This window comes from Triturus cristatus, chromosome 10, assembly GCF_964204655.1.
Source record: "Triturus cristatus chromosome 10, aTriCri1.1, whole genome shotgun sequence".
NCBI classification, from domain to species: domain Eukaryota; kingdom Metazoa; phylum Chordata; class Amphibia; order Caudata; family Salamandridae; genus Triturus; species Triturus cristatus.
In genome coordinates this window covers 1,020,022,771-1,020,037,320 of record NC_140593.1, presented here as the reverse complement: position 1 = coordinate 1,020,037,320, position 14,550 = coordinate 1,020,022,771, and the positions used below count along the sequence as shown (strand labels likewise).

Genomic DNA, 14,550 nt, shown 5'->3' with positions numbered 1-14,550 from the left:
ACACAATCACACTTTTTTGGTTTCTAAGCACTGTAAAATTAGCACTTGTTTCTGTTACCCAATTTGCTGGCATCCAATTTACCAACCAGCGGTCCCTAGGCTAATCAAGGGATTATAAGTATTATAACTTTCTCTTTCAGTTCGGTTTAAATCCAATTTTGCTTATGGTTTCAACTTTTGCAACAGTGAACATAAAATTAGAGAATCATATTGCACACAATGAAGCTGGCAAGTAATTGTGCATTAGAAACAGTTTATCAGTACATTTCAGTCTAAATTTGAATGAACTTTGCCTATAGTTATACACAGTGATGATGACGCACAAGCTGTTACAGAGTTCTTCCATTTGTAACTCACTCCAAGTACAACCAGCCTTGCACCGAAACTTCCTTTTGGTCACCTCACGCAACCAGTGCACTAAGACCTGACATGTATCAAGCTCTTGGCCTCTGAGAGGGTTTCCGCAAAGGATGCAAGTTAATTTTAATACATGTAGGTTTACCCATTGTCTTCTCGGAAGTAGAATCGCATTGTGCTCCAATAGCTACCAGTAAGTAGGAGCCTCATTTTTTATTGCAAGGAGCATATCTCTCCGTTACTTTGTGCAAATAAGAAGACCTATGCAGAACTCAGTTTTTCATACAGGGTACTCTGTAGCTCCAGTCCCACTAAAGTCTTTAACAAGATAAGTACATTTTACAATAAGTTTCAACCCAGTAAGCAGCGCTGCCAAAGTTTAGGAGCGTCTGAGAAACCTCACCATCTCTGGCCTTTCCCCCGCAACTCAGAGCGCCACGGATCATGCAACATTCTGTCAGTTTTATTCTAGGAAGGTGGGATGAGCGTCTCTGCTTTCCATTAAGTGGTAGAAGGTTATTTGTTGAAAAAGCCCTCCACTCGATGCAGTACTATTGCACTGCAGCTCCCATGCCTATGCCTTTTTGGCAAGGTGGACACAGCTTTGAGACAAATCAAATTTTCGACCGAAAAAGCTAAACCCATTTGCATTCTCTTTATTAGAAAGGTATTTGCTAAGTGTGGTTTACATAATTTATGGTCAACAAAAAAATGTAATAATGCACAATGGCCTTGTGCTCTCGTTCAGAGGGGATGCGGACTAGCAGTTTGACCTGGACTGACACCCTTAAGTAAAGAATCATTTGCATATGGTTAATTGCTCAATGTTATGGCACAAATGAAACAAAACAAAAGTGTAGTTCAGATTGATTTAACCATCTGCATGAATGACTTTTTTGATTTCTGTGTGAGTTACTGTAATATGTGTGGTTATGCACAGACTGGAGCCCTGAGCTCACTGTGCCAAGGGGACTCAAGTTGCATCTCATTGATTAGATACACCAAAGTGTTTGAATTTCTTGATTTCCTGTACATAGGGAACATGACCTAGAGGTTTGGTTTTAGCTATCTCCTTTAGGGCCAGGACACACCTGATTTGCATTACGATGATCCTTGTCTGTAATGGCACAGCTGAGCTAAAAAAAACAGTGTATGGAAAGCACCTAAAGAAAATACGAGTTGTTGTTGTTCAACCGTTTCCACCTATTCGCTGTCTACTATCTTCCCCAAATGGCTTTACCCGTTTTAGACAAGTGAAGAATATTGGGCGCTGTATAACAGGGGCACGGTGTCCAATACAGGTAAACCTACATTTATTCCATCAAAGGTCTCGTATTACAGGAAAAGAAGTTGCAGATTTTCTGCTAAAAAGAGCAAACTGACAAATTAGGTGTCTAAGATATGTCAGTCAGTATTTCCGGAAAGCAAATCCGGTAAAACCCTAAGGATCTATAAACAAACAACAACATCTTTTGAAAAGGTGCTTTTACATAAGAAACTGCTTTATTTCTCACAGTTTGTTCAGTACACTTGAATAAATATTGATCTCTAAAGGGAAACCAGCTTTTAGGAGTGGGCAGGGACAAAAACGTACTGCTAGGCATGAAGTTCACAAAGTGTAGACTAAAGTCAAATTTTTTTTTGAGTGAAGTGGTTTTGAAGAGTTAAAGAAAATATAACATGTTCCTGTGACTGAAAGGCCCATTGTGAGTTTGAATGCGTTCCCTATGCTCTGCCATACAGTAAGAACTGTAGGCTTTAATGATGGTTATTTGAAAGCACCAGGACCTTTACAGCTCAGGCACTTCCTGAAGTTCATAATAGGGCATCAGATCGAGGTGGTCCTCATTCTTTTCTGTGCTGGCTCCATGAGTAGTCAAAAATATTAGTCTGTGATGATAGCCAGTTAGGAAGAGGTGAAATCATGCAGGGGTGTGACGGCAGGGAGAGGGGGCAATTAGAACGAGTGAGCTGTGTGTTTATTAGGGTTTTATATGGTTCTGAGGTTGGTGACTATGAGCAATGTGTTGGAGTGTATAATGGCAAGATATACATTTGGTTGAATGGCCTGAAGCAGAATGTGCGTTTTCTTAGCTTCCGTGGATCGTTTTTAGTAACTCTAAGGGAGCCGGGAAGTCTTTGAGAGGATAGGTCTCTGGAGAGGAAGCTTCCTCAGCATTGTTGAACAAGGGTATTCTTAGTAGAGTGGGTACATTTCAAGGGCTTTCTGGAAGTACCATTGGAGTTAATGTGCATAAATTCGCTATATAACACGGAATCGGCTTTGGCCATTACATGATCTCAACAGCCCTAGAGAACGGTTGGTACGTGCTGGAATGAGTGCTGGAGTCATGTCGGCTTTCTCTTAGGTTAGAAGATTGACAATTGTTAAAAATACCTTCAACCATGGACTCTTAGATATGGATTGCACTGTTTCATGTGCATTTCTCAATCACACCATTTTTTTTTTTTAAAGAATTTTATTATTTTCGTTTATAACAGTACATTGCATTAGTATTCGAGTACATAATTGTGCCACATCATATAACAGTTTCGCACTTGACCCTACATCCAACCCTTCAGTAGCACTTCTGCACAGTTTTTCACTTCTGACATCCACGCCCCAGAAGTTCGCCTCAGAATCCCTCTCATCAGTCAGTGTCAGAGGCTTCATCTTCTTGCATTGGTGGTGGTTCGCATATGTCCCCTCTATATTTATTCCATGCCCCCCACACTTTATCCCATTTTCGGGGGCACCCCCGCCTGATGAACACTGATCGCTCAGCCAGCATAGCCCTATCCATGTCCCTTCCCCATGCAGACAGCAACGGCACCTCCCCCGTCCGCCCATTTTTGGGCTATGTTCCGTTTAGCTATCACAATCCCCAGCGTAGCCCAGCTCTGAGCCTGGCGGCTAAGGTCATTAGGTTCCCACACATTTAGCAGGCAGCGCCTAGGCTCCGGCACCAGCGACACTCCCCCCGACTGGGATAGCGTCCGCATCACCCGCCTCCAGTATTCTTGGATTATGGGGCACTCCCATATGGTGTGAAAGAAGGTACCCTCCTCCCCGCAACCACGTAAGCAGAATGGGTGCGGTGCCCTACCTATTCTGTGTAGAGTGTACCTGGTGTAATATGAACGATGCAGAATCCGGAGCCGTACCAACCTAAGCCTAGAAGGTATCCCCGCCTCCCGTGGTGACGCCAATGCATCCCGCCATTCCGGGTCATCAAATTCTCCTACATCGCTGGACCATTTCTCTCGCAAGGGTCCCATAGGGTCCGGCAGGTTGTTTATTAGCTTACGATACGTGAGTGATGTGGCCTTTTTTGGCATATAATCTGTTAGCAACCTGTCCTCCATTGGCGATGCCTCTGGAACAGCAGTGCCGGGCTTTAGTTTCGATAGTAAGGCGTGTTTAATTTGCGTATATCGGAACCATTCCGAAGGCGCCAGTTCGTATTGTTGTTGCAGGCGTGAGAAGGAAACTACTGCACCCCCATGCCACATGTCGCCCACCGTGGAAATTCCGATATTGTCCCAATTATCGAAGCCCTTGCTGTTCCTAAGCCTCCCAAGCCGCTTCGTATCCCACAGAGGCGTGAGCTGGGTCAAAACTCCTCTCCACCCCAGCCTAGCCTGGGCCGCATGCCATATGGCCACGGTCTGCCTCAGAGGGCCAATTAATTCTGGGGATAGCCTCCCGTCGTAATAGGGCGATAACATACCCCTTGTGCCCAGTATGTCCCTGTCCGCCTTAAATGCTGGGTCGGATTGTGAGACATGGAGCCATTGGTTGATAACCTTCAGCTGTGCCGCCCAATAATAAAGCTGGATGTCGGGAAGCGCTATCCCTCCGTCGTACCAACCGCGGGTCAGTTTGGACTGCGCAATACGTGCCGGCCCGTTATTCCACAGGAGGCCAGTCACTTGTGCCGCAATTGTGCGAAAGTACGCCAGCGGTATTTGGTACGGCGTGTTTTCCAGCACGTAGACAAAGCGGGGCAAGGCCATCATCTTAAAGAGCGCCGCTTTCCCCAACAGGGTCCCCAATGACGTACATCTCGCTTGAGACGATCCAATGGGGGCCGAAGATTTTTTTGGAAAAAATCCGCCTGATCTACAGTGATGTATTAAAGATGTATTAAGATATTTAAATGACCCTTCTGCCAACCTGAGCGGGCAGTCTGCCGGTAATTGCGGTGGAGGGCCGCGCAACACATACATGACAGACTTGGACCAGTTTATCGTGTACCCTGATGCTTTGCCGAAGACTTCACAGATGTTGAGCAGCGTTAGTATGGAGCGTCGCGGGGAGGCCAGATACAGCAGTACATCGTCCGCGTAAAGAGAAACTCGGTCTTCCCAATCGTCCGACCATTTGAGTCCCCGTATCATGGGTTCCCAACGTATCCACGCCGCCAGAGGCTCAAGCACCAGGGCAAATAACAACGGCGATAGGGGACAACCCTGACGCGTGCCCCGCGTCAAGGGGAAACCTTCAGACATATGCCCATTGGCAATAACATGAGCCACTGGCTTGGTGTATAGAAGCCGAGTCCAGGCACAGAATTTTGGCCCAAATCCCAGGTGTTGTAGCACTGCGAATAGAGAGGGCCATTCGACCATGTCGAACGCCATTTGTGCGTCCAGCGATAGAAGCACCGCTGGTTCCCCCCCCACGATCCGCCCGCGCCAGCGCGCTGTGTAACCGCCTCAAGCTATGGGACGTACTTCTGCCGGGCATAAAACCAGACTGATCTGGATGTATGATTTCCGACAGATGCGGTGTTAGCCTAGCCGCCAGTAGTTTTGCCAGGATCTTTGCCTCCGCATTGAGTAATGAGATGGGGCGGTAAGAAGTACACTTATCCGCCGGCCTGCCCGGCTTTGGTATCACCACTATGGTGGCTGTGCGCTGATCAGGCGGGAGTTCGGCTCTTTGCAGACTGTCCAAAAACATGTTGAGCAAGTGAGGGGCAAGTGTCCCCACCGCCATCTTGTACAGCTCGACCGGTATGCCATTGGGACCTGACGCTTTACCCGACTGCAGCGCTCCCACTGCAGCCTGTATTTCTTCCACTGTGAGATCGGCTTCCAAGGCCGTCATTGCTTCAGGGGCAAGTCTGGGCATATCCAAATCTTCAATATATGTCAGCGCCTCCTCCATCATGGAGGAGGCGGAAGAGTAGACCGCTCGAAAGTGACCTGCAAGGATGTGCACTATTTCGCACGGGTCAGTTGTTACCTGCCCTCCCTCGGAGCTAATCTGCGCTATCCAACTAGTGCCTCTTTCCCTTCTATCTAACCATGCCAACAGCTTCCCAGTTTTGTCCCCGACATCATAGATTTTGTGCCTTGTGGCTTCCAACTGCTGTCTGGTACGCTCCGCGAGGTGCTCCTTATACCTTGCCTGCGCCGCTCGCAAGCTGCGGGAAGTCTCAGGAGTCGGGTTTGTAGCCTGTTGTGTCTCTGCCGCATTTAGGTCTACTTCTAACGATTGCAGTTCAAGGTGTTTCTCGCGTTTGTGCGCCGTAATGGATGCTATAGCTTGCCCTCTCAGGACTGTTTTGTATGCCTCCCAGAGGGTAGTTGGGGAGTCAACAGAAGAGGCGTTTTCCTGAAAGTACAGGCTCGTCGGCTTCTCGATTGTGTTATGGATTGCGGGGACCTGGAGATAACCTGGGTGGATTGAATAAATACGGCGTCTAGTCAGGTGATAGTGTGTATACTGTAGGAGTATCGGGGAGTGATCCGATATGCCCCTGGGCCTGATTTCCACGCTGTCTATATTCTGGAGACCGCCAGCCGAACCTAGGAAGTAATCTATCCTTGTTAAACTATTATGCACCCCAGAGTGATAAATGTACTGATGTAATGTTGGGTGATGTAGCCTCCATATATCCGTTAGCCCAACTGCTTCGAAGAAGCTCCCGAGGCGGGAGGTCCCCGTGCCACCAGCCCGTGCCGGGTAGCGATCAATTAGGTCATCTATAACCGCATTAAAGTCTCCGCCCACTACGAGCTCCCCCTCTGGCAGATCAAGCAGGAAACCGCTCAGCGCAGGGCGCGCCGTGGCTTGTAGTGCAGGGGGAATGCAGACCGAGACAATATTTAAGGGTCGCCCTTCCCATTGGGTGAGGATCGCTGCAAATCTCCCTGAGCCATCAGTTTTAACTTTGTGTATGATTAATGGGGACTGTTTTTTCACCATTATGCCCACCCCTCGGGAACCGGAGGAAAATTCAGAGTGTGCTACCATCTTATATCCCCACCTGTCCATTGCTTTACTAGTAGTGCCTGTGAGGTGGGTCTCTTGCAGCAAGACCACCGCTGGGGAGCACCTCTTGAGACTCTGCAGGACCAGACCCCTTTTGATTTTGTCACCTAGACCGCGCACGTTCCACGTGAGCAGGGAGAGAGGCTGTATCGGAGTTAGAGGGATCTTATCGGACTGTCCTTGCTATATCAGCTATCACAGCGGCTGGGGTAGTGGAGAACTGACATTATGGATGTATCGGTGCAGATCGTGCATGCTATGCTTGGTGCTTGTACTGTTTGCTGAAATACCATTTGCATCATTAACGTGAACTTTCGTAAAAAACCTTTGAACAACCCCCTACCCCCCCACCCCCTCCCTGCCTCCCTGCCATACGGACTCCGAACTGCCCGCTACCCCAACTCAGCAGAGTGCTCAAAGCCCAAACCCCCGAACATTACTTGTGTGTAACGGAGCGGGAGGTCCGAGGAAGACCAGGTACTTCCCCTATCCCACAGTCCAACTGTCCATCTGTTAAAGCATAACTGAATAGTCACCGCCTGTCCCTGTAGACCTCCAAGTTCTTTGCACCTCTATAGATCAAGAGAGGCACATAACATGTTACCATACTTCATCCTACAGCCGGTCTGAGTCCTCCTCTCCTTGACCATGGTCACCGAGGTCCTCCGTCCCCCCCCCCCCCGGCGCCACCTCCGCCTGTCAGAGCGCCCAGAGCTGCCCACTTACTGCCATCCCTCGAGCCAGTCGTGCGCTTCCTCCAGTGTCTCGAAGAACAATGTCTTCCCATCCGCCACTACCCGCAGTCGCGCCGGAAAAATCATGGAGTAGGGCAATTCCCGGGCTCTCAGTTTTTTCTTGATCTCCAAGAAACTCCTCCGTCGCGCCGATACCGCCGCCGTGAAGTCCGGGAAGAAAGACACCGTCGAGTTCTGTATGGGCAGGGGCGGCGCCACCCGGGCCGTTTGGAGAATGGCATCCCTGTCACGGAAATTAAATATACGAGCTAGCACCGGCCGGGGGGGCGCCCCAACTTTAGGCCTACCTCCAGGCACCCTATGAGCGTGCTCCACCGAGAAGAAGGACGAGAGACCCCTGGGTTGCAATTTGGCTTTTATCAGTTCTTCCACGTACAGGTCCATGGCGGGATTCCCTTCACTTTCGGGAATTCCCGTGATTCGTACGTTATTGCGCCGGGAGCGCCCCTCCTGATCGTCCATCTTTGTCGCCATGCGCCTGTTTTCTGCCTCTAGTTGGGACACTTTTTGGAGCAGGAAAGTAGTGTCTTTTGTCAGAGCGACTGTCGCTTGCTCCACTTCTGTGACCCTGGTCGTCATTTTCTGGATATCCGCTCTGAGGCGGGACACATCCGTGGAGATGGACCCCACTGTGGTCTGCACTTTAGTAAGAGCCGCCATGATGTCCTCCAGCGTCACTTTAGGCGCCCCGGCCTCCTCTCCGGCCTTTTCCGCTCGCCCATTTTTCTCTGACATTGTGGAGGCGTCTTTATTATAAGCAAATTTGTCCAGTTTACCCTGCTGGTGCGTACGAGTCCCTTTCCCACTCATTTCTGGGCAGGTGGATGCCGTTCCGAGTTTTTTCTGCACCTTACCGGCAGTTTGGGGGAGCAGGGGGCCCCGGGCAGACACCCTCGTTCACCACACAGATCAGATCGCAGCGACGTCGCAGCCCTCAATCGGCATCACATCTCCCTTACCAGTAGGCCGGCTGCAGGCTCACCTTCAGGTCAGTTGGGGCCCCAAACTCCCGCTCGTATCCTCTCAAACCCTCCGATCGCGCCGTGCGACCCATGTGGCCCACCTGAGGGCGTCAGCGCATGGGGCGAAGGACCTCTTCAGCCGGCGGGACCACGGATCGTGCCTCATCCACTCTCTTCGTGGACCATGACCCCAAGGTAGGGCAAGTATTTCTCCCTCGGATTATGCCAGCGTCAACCCCCCGTCAGGGCCGCCTCCTGACGCCTGTGGTGCGGTCTCACAGTGCCCTCCATCGGGCCCGCGTCGCTGCCGCGGGGTGATCCCAGGTTATTTCATAACAGCGCTGTGCCCGGCCCGCTGCAGCGCCGCAACCTCCAGTGCAATGTTCGGATCAGGCCACCTCGCCGAGCCGCCCGATCTCCGGCGCCCCCGGCGGGCGGGCCGGACGCCCTCTGCACCGTGCCCGGGCCCCCAGCCAAATCGAGGCCCGGGTCGCAGCCGGCAGCCCAGGCCGCAAATGTCAGGTCGGCGCAGACCGAGTTCTGGAGCACGGAGGAGCCTCCAAGACGCCTCAGGCGGTGTCGCTACTTTCAGGCTCACAGCCCATGTTGCTTGGGGACAGGTTATTTAACGGATTAGTGTCCGGATGAAAGGGGAGTCGGCCTCACCCTCGGAGCTCCTTCAGGCTGCGGCCATCTTGCCTGGCAGCTAGCCACGCCCCCACACCATTTTTTTTACTGTATCAAAGCTTGCTGCATTAAATACCTTTTTGTAGCATGGGGAAAATTCATTTGAACAGTCCCCCCTATGAGCTTTCTGATAATTTGGCGAAATAACTTGGAAGTGGTCAGTATGATTGGACGTTCATTGTGACAGGTAAGAATGGGACGGAACATGACATTTACTGAAGACTGCTTGTAGAGAACCAGTGCTCCATTCAGCATGCATCGTGAGGGTTGTCACAAGCTGTACTGTATGCTAATGCAGAATAATTGTAGCAAGGGATTTATTCGCCACTGTGAGTGACACGATAAAATAAGGACATACATCAACAACAATGTAGGCATTTCTTAAAGCATGTATATTATATCAGCATAGTAAAAAACGGTATTCCTATTTTTTGATCTGTATGTTTCTGCCACACAACCACTCCTGTACTCGAGGTTCACAACAGTCTCTTAAGTGTATATTCCATCTTTCCACAATGCTAATCCCACCTCTCAATCCAGAGTATTCCAAACTTTTCGTTTTTCTCAGTAAGGTTACAATGTCTTACACTTTTCGAGCGAAGGAATGTCTCACATCCCAAAAACACACAACCAGTTTAAGATCCTCTCCAAACCCTTGGTTTCATTTCGTTCCCTGAGAGGAATTCTATTTGCATACTAGAGGCTGGGAGTGTGTAAGAAATGGAAAGGAAAAGTAATGTCATGTATGTTTTTCTTTTAACAGTAAAGACATGTTTTCAAAAATGGAAATCATTGGCCAATTTAATTTGGGATTTATCATAACCAAGCTGAACTCTGACCTCTTCATAATTGACCAGCATGCTACAGATGAGAAATATAACTTTGAAATGTTACAACAAAAGACTGTTCTCCAAGGGCAGAGGTTGATAGCGTAAGTATTCTTGAACACAATTAATTGGCATGTAACAAAGGGATGTCTGCGGATAATCCCACCATTTTGAGAAGGAAAATCTGCAGTAACTAGCTGCTAGTATCAGTTTTGTTTCTGTATGTCTTTCTCCTGGTTTTTGCTGTAATGTTACTTAGATTAAAAGAAATCGAGACCGATGTAATGAAGCATACCGTTCTATGTCTGTTCTTCAGTTGTTTTTTAAATCATCTGTATGGCTAGATAGTGAAACTGACGGGGCTCGCACAGTTCGTTTCTAGGGAAACCCAACTTGAAGATGGAATTTGAGACTGCTCTTTTATTTAATGTAGACAGTTCTTGTGAAATGCCCTAGAATGCAGAAATGTTACCTGCCTGAATACCTTTTGTAAGGCAACTGTTCTCCTTGGTCACTGGTCCCAAAAATCAGACGTGTTTTTGTTTTTAAATAATATCCTTAGCTAACTGAAATTATTTGCATTTTGATAAGATTATAATTTAATAAACCAACACATATGAACAGTACCCCGTAAGCTACAAATTGCAGAAATGTGAATAAGTTACTAAACAAACTTAAAAATTAAAAAAATTAATGTTTTCTCTATGAAGCATAAACAAGACCTTTAGCCTCTTCTGTCTGCTTGCCTAGAAGAAATAATATCCAGCCAGCGGCACATCCTCCTAGTCCATTGCCTTCTACCATACTGACAGGTGATGACATTTTCCCATGCGGCCCCCTTCTAAGCTCCCCCCTACAATTCTATTGGTTCTATCCCAGAAAGGCCTTTTTTCCTTGGGGGGGAAAAGGCATGCTATTGGTGATAATACAGTTAAACAGTCCCCTAGATCCTCCACAATAAAGGTCAACCCCGCCCCCGTGTCACATCTCCCTTGTTGGTGAGGAAAGAGAGACAATGATGTGTCATGGTGGGTCAAACCAATAGATTTCGGGAATGCCGATATACTTGGCTTACTGTGAGTGTATGTTGTATTGTGAGGGCCTAACTGACATCCTATGGGACTTTTTTTTGTTTGTTAGAGTTTTATATAGCGCAAACTAGACCGAAGATTTCAGGTATCGGAGCGCTTTACATGGGCACCAGATGCATTACAGACGGACACATTCATTTTTGTTGGGCACGGGGAAATGATTTGCCCAGAATCACAGGATGTTGAGCGTCGTTGCCGAGACTCAAACCCGCTTCCTCAGCTTTGAAGTCGATTCCTCTCCCCTTGAAAGTATTTTGCACCATTGCTACTAGATGGGTTCCATAATTTCTCCTCCTGCCATAATTGTGTGCCCTAAAGTGCAGGTGGTCTGTAACCTAATGTTTTTCCGGCTGACAGTCTAAACTTCCAAAATACACGCCCATCCCACCCTTTAGAGTCAGCTTGTCTGTGGTTCTTTTTACCAAAACAGGCTTGGAGTCCATGCATGAAAGTTGTACATACACACAGCAGAACGTATATATTCCTGCTTGGCCTGCTGTGACCTATTCCAAGTGTCATATAAGGTACTTCAATTTTTGTAAGTCTAAAGACTCCAGCCCCTAAAATGGTGGGAGCAAGTGATTTAGGTGACAAAAAAGTGGAAGCCAATGACTGAGTGAATTGCCAAGTGGAGTCCTGCTCGTTTAGTTAGTTCACTTTTGAGACCAGATCAGAAGGTTGAGCAGCTGATGTGATCTGTAGGAGTCCCACTTTGGACACAGCAAACAGAGGGAAGGGCTCAAAAATGGGAAAACAACAGTACATTGACGCTAAAAAAAAGGAAACGGGACTCCGCATCAGAAACACTACACAAACTACACTGGCTACCAGTAAAGAAAAGAGTATTTTAAGGCACTGTGTATTACTCACAGGGCAGTAAATGGCATAGGGCAGTGGTTCCCAAACTTTTTCGACCCGTGGCTCCCTTGACCCATTGGCCATTGCCGGTGGCTCCCCACTGTTACTTTTTTTGGGGGTGGAATGTAAGCCTGGCCTCGGGAGTACTAGCATTTTTCCCCTGAAAATAATTGGGATGAAGCTGATGAAAGTATTATAATAATATACACAGGGTGTTTCGTATTACTAAGGCGGCGCCTCTAATAAAATATTCCTAGTTACAATTCTTTGCCCATACCTTTTTAGGTCTCGCCTGAGACAGCGCTTTAGCGCTGTTCTGGCGAGACTTATAGTAAGCACTTTTGGAAGTGCAAACGAGTGCTTTTAGGCCGCCAACTACTGTGCATGTGTGCCGGGCGCGCGCACCATTTGGCAGCCTGAAAGCACTCGTCTTTCACTTTCGCCTGTCACACAGCCCGCTGTTGTTTCCAACCTCCCCTTGAACAGCGTGAGCAGAAAGGCCACAACAGTCCCGAGTCAGCCTCCCCCTCCCAGATGGCATCGGCTGAGAGGACTCTGTAGCTCAGCCTTCTGCTTCCCCCTGCCCCCCTCCCATGCTGCCTTCGGACAGTATCAGCAGAGAGGCCACGCAGCACAGCCCTCTTCTGCCCCCTCAACCACCACCTTCGGACAGCATCAGCAGAGAGGCCTCGCAGCCCAGCTGTGTTCTGCCCCCCACCCCGCCTTTAGACAGCATCAGCAGAGAGGCCGCAACAGCCCCCCTCCCCCCCCACGCCACCTTCAGACCGCATCAGCGGAGACGCATAGATGCCAAGGTTTCATATTGCTTGTGTATGACATTTTCATAACTTCACTTTAATTCTGAGTGGCATTCAGCGATTATGGGTGACACTTTGTTGCAAGCAAAATGAAGACGAGGGAAACATATACATCAGAAATTACCTGTCTTTTTCAAAAATAAATTGACTGCTAAAGGTGACATTCGACATCTTGAAATCGTAAATAATAAAAAAAAAAGGCAAGGCATACACGTGCATACGTCATCACACTGGGCCGCCACTTATTTTTGCTGGTCTGTCCCTTTTACATCCATCTGTCCTCTTTGACCCCCGCGCCTCTTACATTGTCCCGCTGTTTCTGCCGCTCTTATATCCACATCACAAAAGTCTGATGCCGCAGGGACGCACACATATACCGCAGCAACTCAAATGGACTTGGGAACCTGCATATCCAAGCAATACCTGGTCCCCGTCAGAATTTTTAATGAGCAACACCATTATGCTTACTGATCTGTGAAAGTTAAGTGCATTAACGCATTTAATAACATGAAGCCTACATGAGTCTTCTAAACCTGAACAACAAATACATAACCTACATGGACCACCATGATGCGTCCATAGATTGTTTTTGCATTGCAATAATAAATATATAAAGTATGACAACACAACGTGACACCAAAATATATATCAGTAGCTTTGGGAGCAGCTTCACCCTGACTATGCTTTTTACAAGTATCCCCGGCCTCCAGCATGTAACTCTACCTTTCTCTAACTCTCTTTTCAATCTCTATCTCATTCTCTTTCTCTCTCTCTTCACTCTACCTCACACTTGTACACGCAGATAACTCTAACTATCTCTATGTAGCAACTCGCTCTCCCTTTCTATCATTTTCGCACTTGCTCTCACATAAGTAAAATACATTTCCATTACAACGCCAATAACTCTAACTCTAAAAAAATGCGAGACCTATTGCATTGCAAATGCTTGTTTAGAGTACCCTCTCAAACTTTTTTATCCCACTTACAGTGCTAGATAGCACCCCTATGCATGTAGGCCACATCGCCAAAGTGTTTCTGCGTTTGAAGAATAGTTGCATGCACTTCCATTTCTACCCATGTCATACGTGCCAACTCACCTGTCTCAGCAGGGTAACTCACCAGTTTTTAAATCACATACAGCTTTATTTTTGCTGTCTCCTCCCTAAAATTGCCTCCAAATCAATGCAAGTAAAATAAATTCATCTAATTTTTTTTTTAAACGTCCCTCTTTCTTGCTTTCAAATGTTGGCATTATGTCGTATATGGTATTATACTTCCTTGTGCTCAAAGAGAGAGCAGGCCTGTCTGGAAATGTGTGTTTACTGAAAGAAATGTTTACTGGAAGTAGCTATGATTCAAGTACAAATGTCAACACTTAATAATACTTAGTGCGTTTAATAGAAAGCACAACCGTACTTTCCTGATAACTTGCATTGGTGTCAAATGCATTTGGAAAGAAACAAAACTATTAACGAGCCTAACAAAATAAATCACGCATCTTCCGCTTACTTTGGGAGTATTAGAACGTGGGAATCCAGTGAAATATGGAGGTCATCTCCCTCGACATGCCATCATTAAGTTTACAGCTTTTAGGCATGTCACTTACAAATCATCGATATCATGCGTTTAAGTCTAACTAGTTTAACTGAAGCCAACAGATCCTTCAACATTAAATGCATTAATGCTTGGTGCGCGTCTCCCCAGGCTAGGTTTGACAGCTCCCCAGGGAGCCATTGCGCACAGTTTGGGAACCACTGGCATAGGTCCAGCAAATGTTTGAGCTATATAAACCCTCTCGAACTCAAAAATCTACCCAGGCTGCCCTCTTGTCTACTCCCTCCTTTAAAAAAACAAGAGCAGGAGGTAGAACCTTCCAGGTACAATGTGCACAACTCTGGAATAAACGCCCTCT

The 14,550-nt window shown here is 47.6% G+C and overlaps 1 protein-coding gene across 2 annotated transcripts in view; it reads left to right on the top strand.

The window, feature by feature from the left end:
• The window catches only part of PMS2 (PMS1 homolog 2, mismatch repair system component), a 127,628-nt gene that overhangs the window by 95,341 nt on the left and 17,737 nt on the right, over positions 1 to 14,550 (top strand). For both annotated transcript variants that reach the window (XR_014969617.1, XM_085629017.1), the window contains exon 12: positions 9,808 to 9,975. Coding sequence is in view for 1 of the 2 variants with exons in the window: in XM_085629017.1 (XP_085485143.1) it covers positions 9,808 to 9,975 (168 nt within the window). In the remaining variant the exon portion in view is untranslated. The remainder of the gene's footprint in view (positions 1 to 9,807; positions 9,976 to 14,550) is intronic.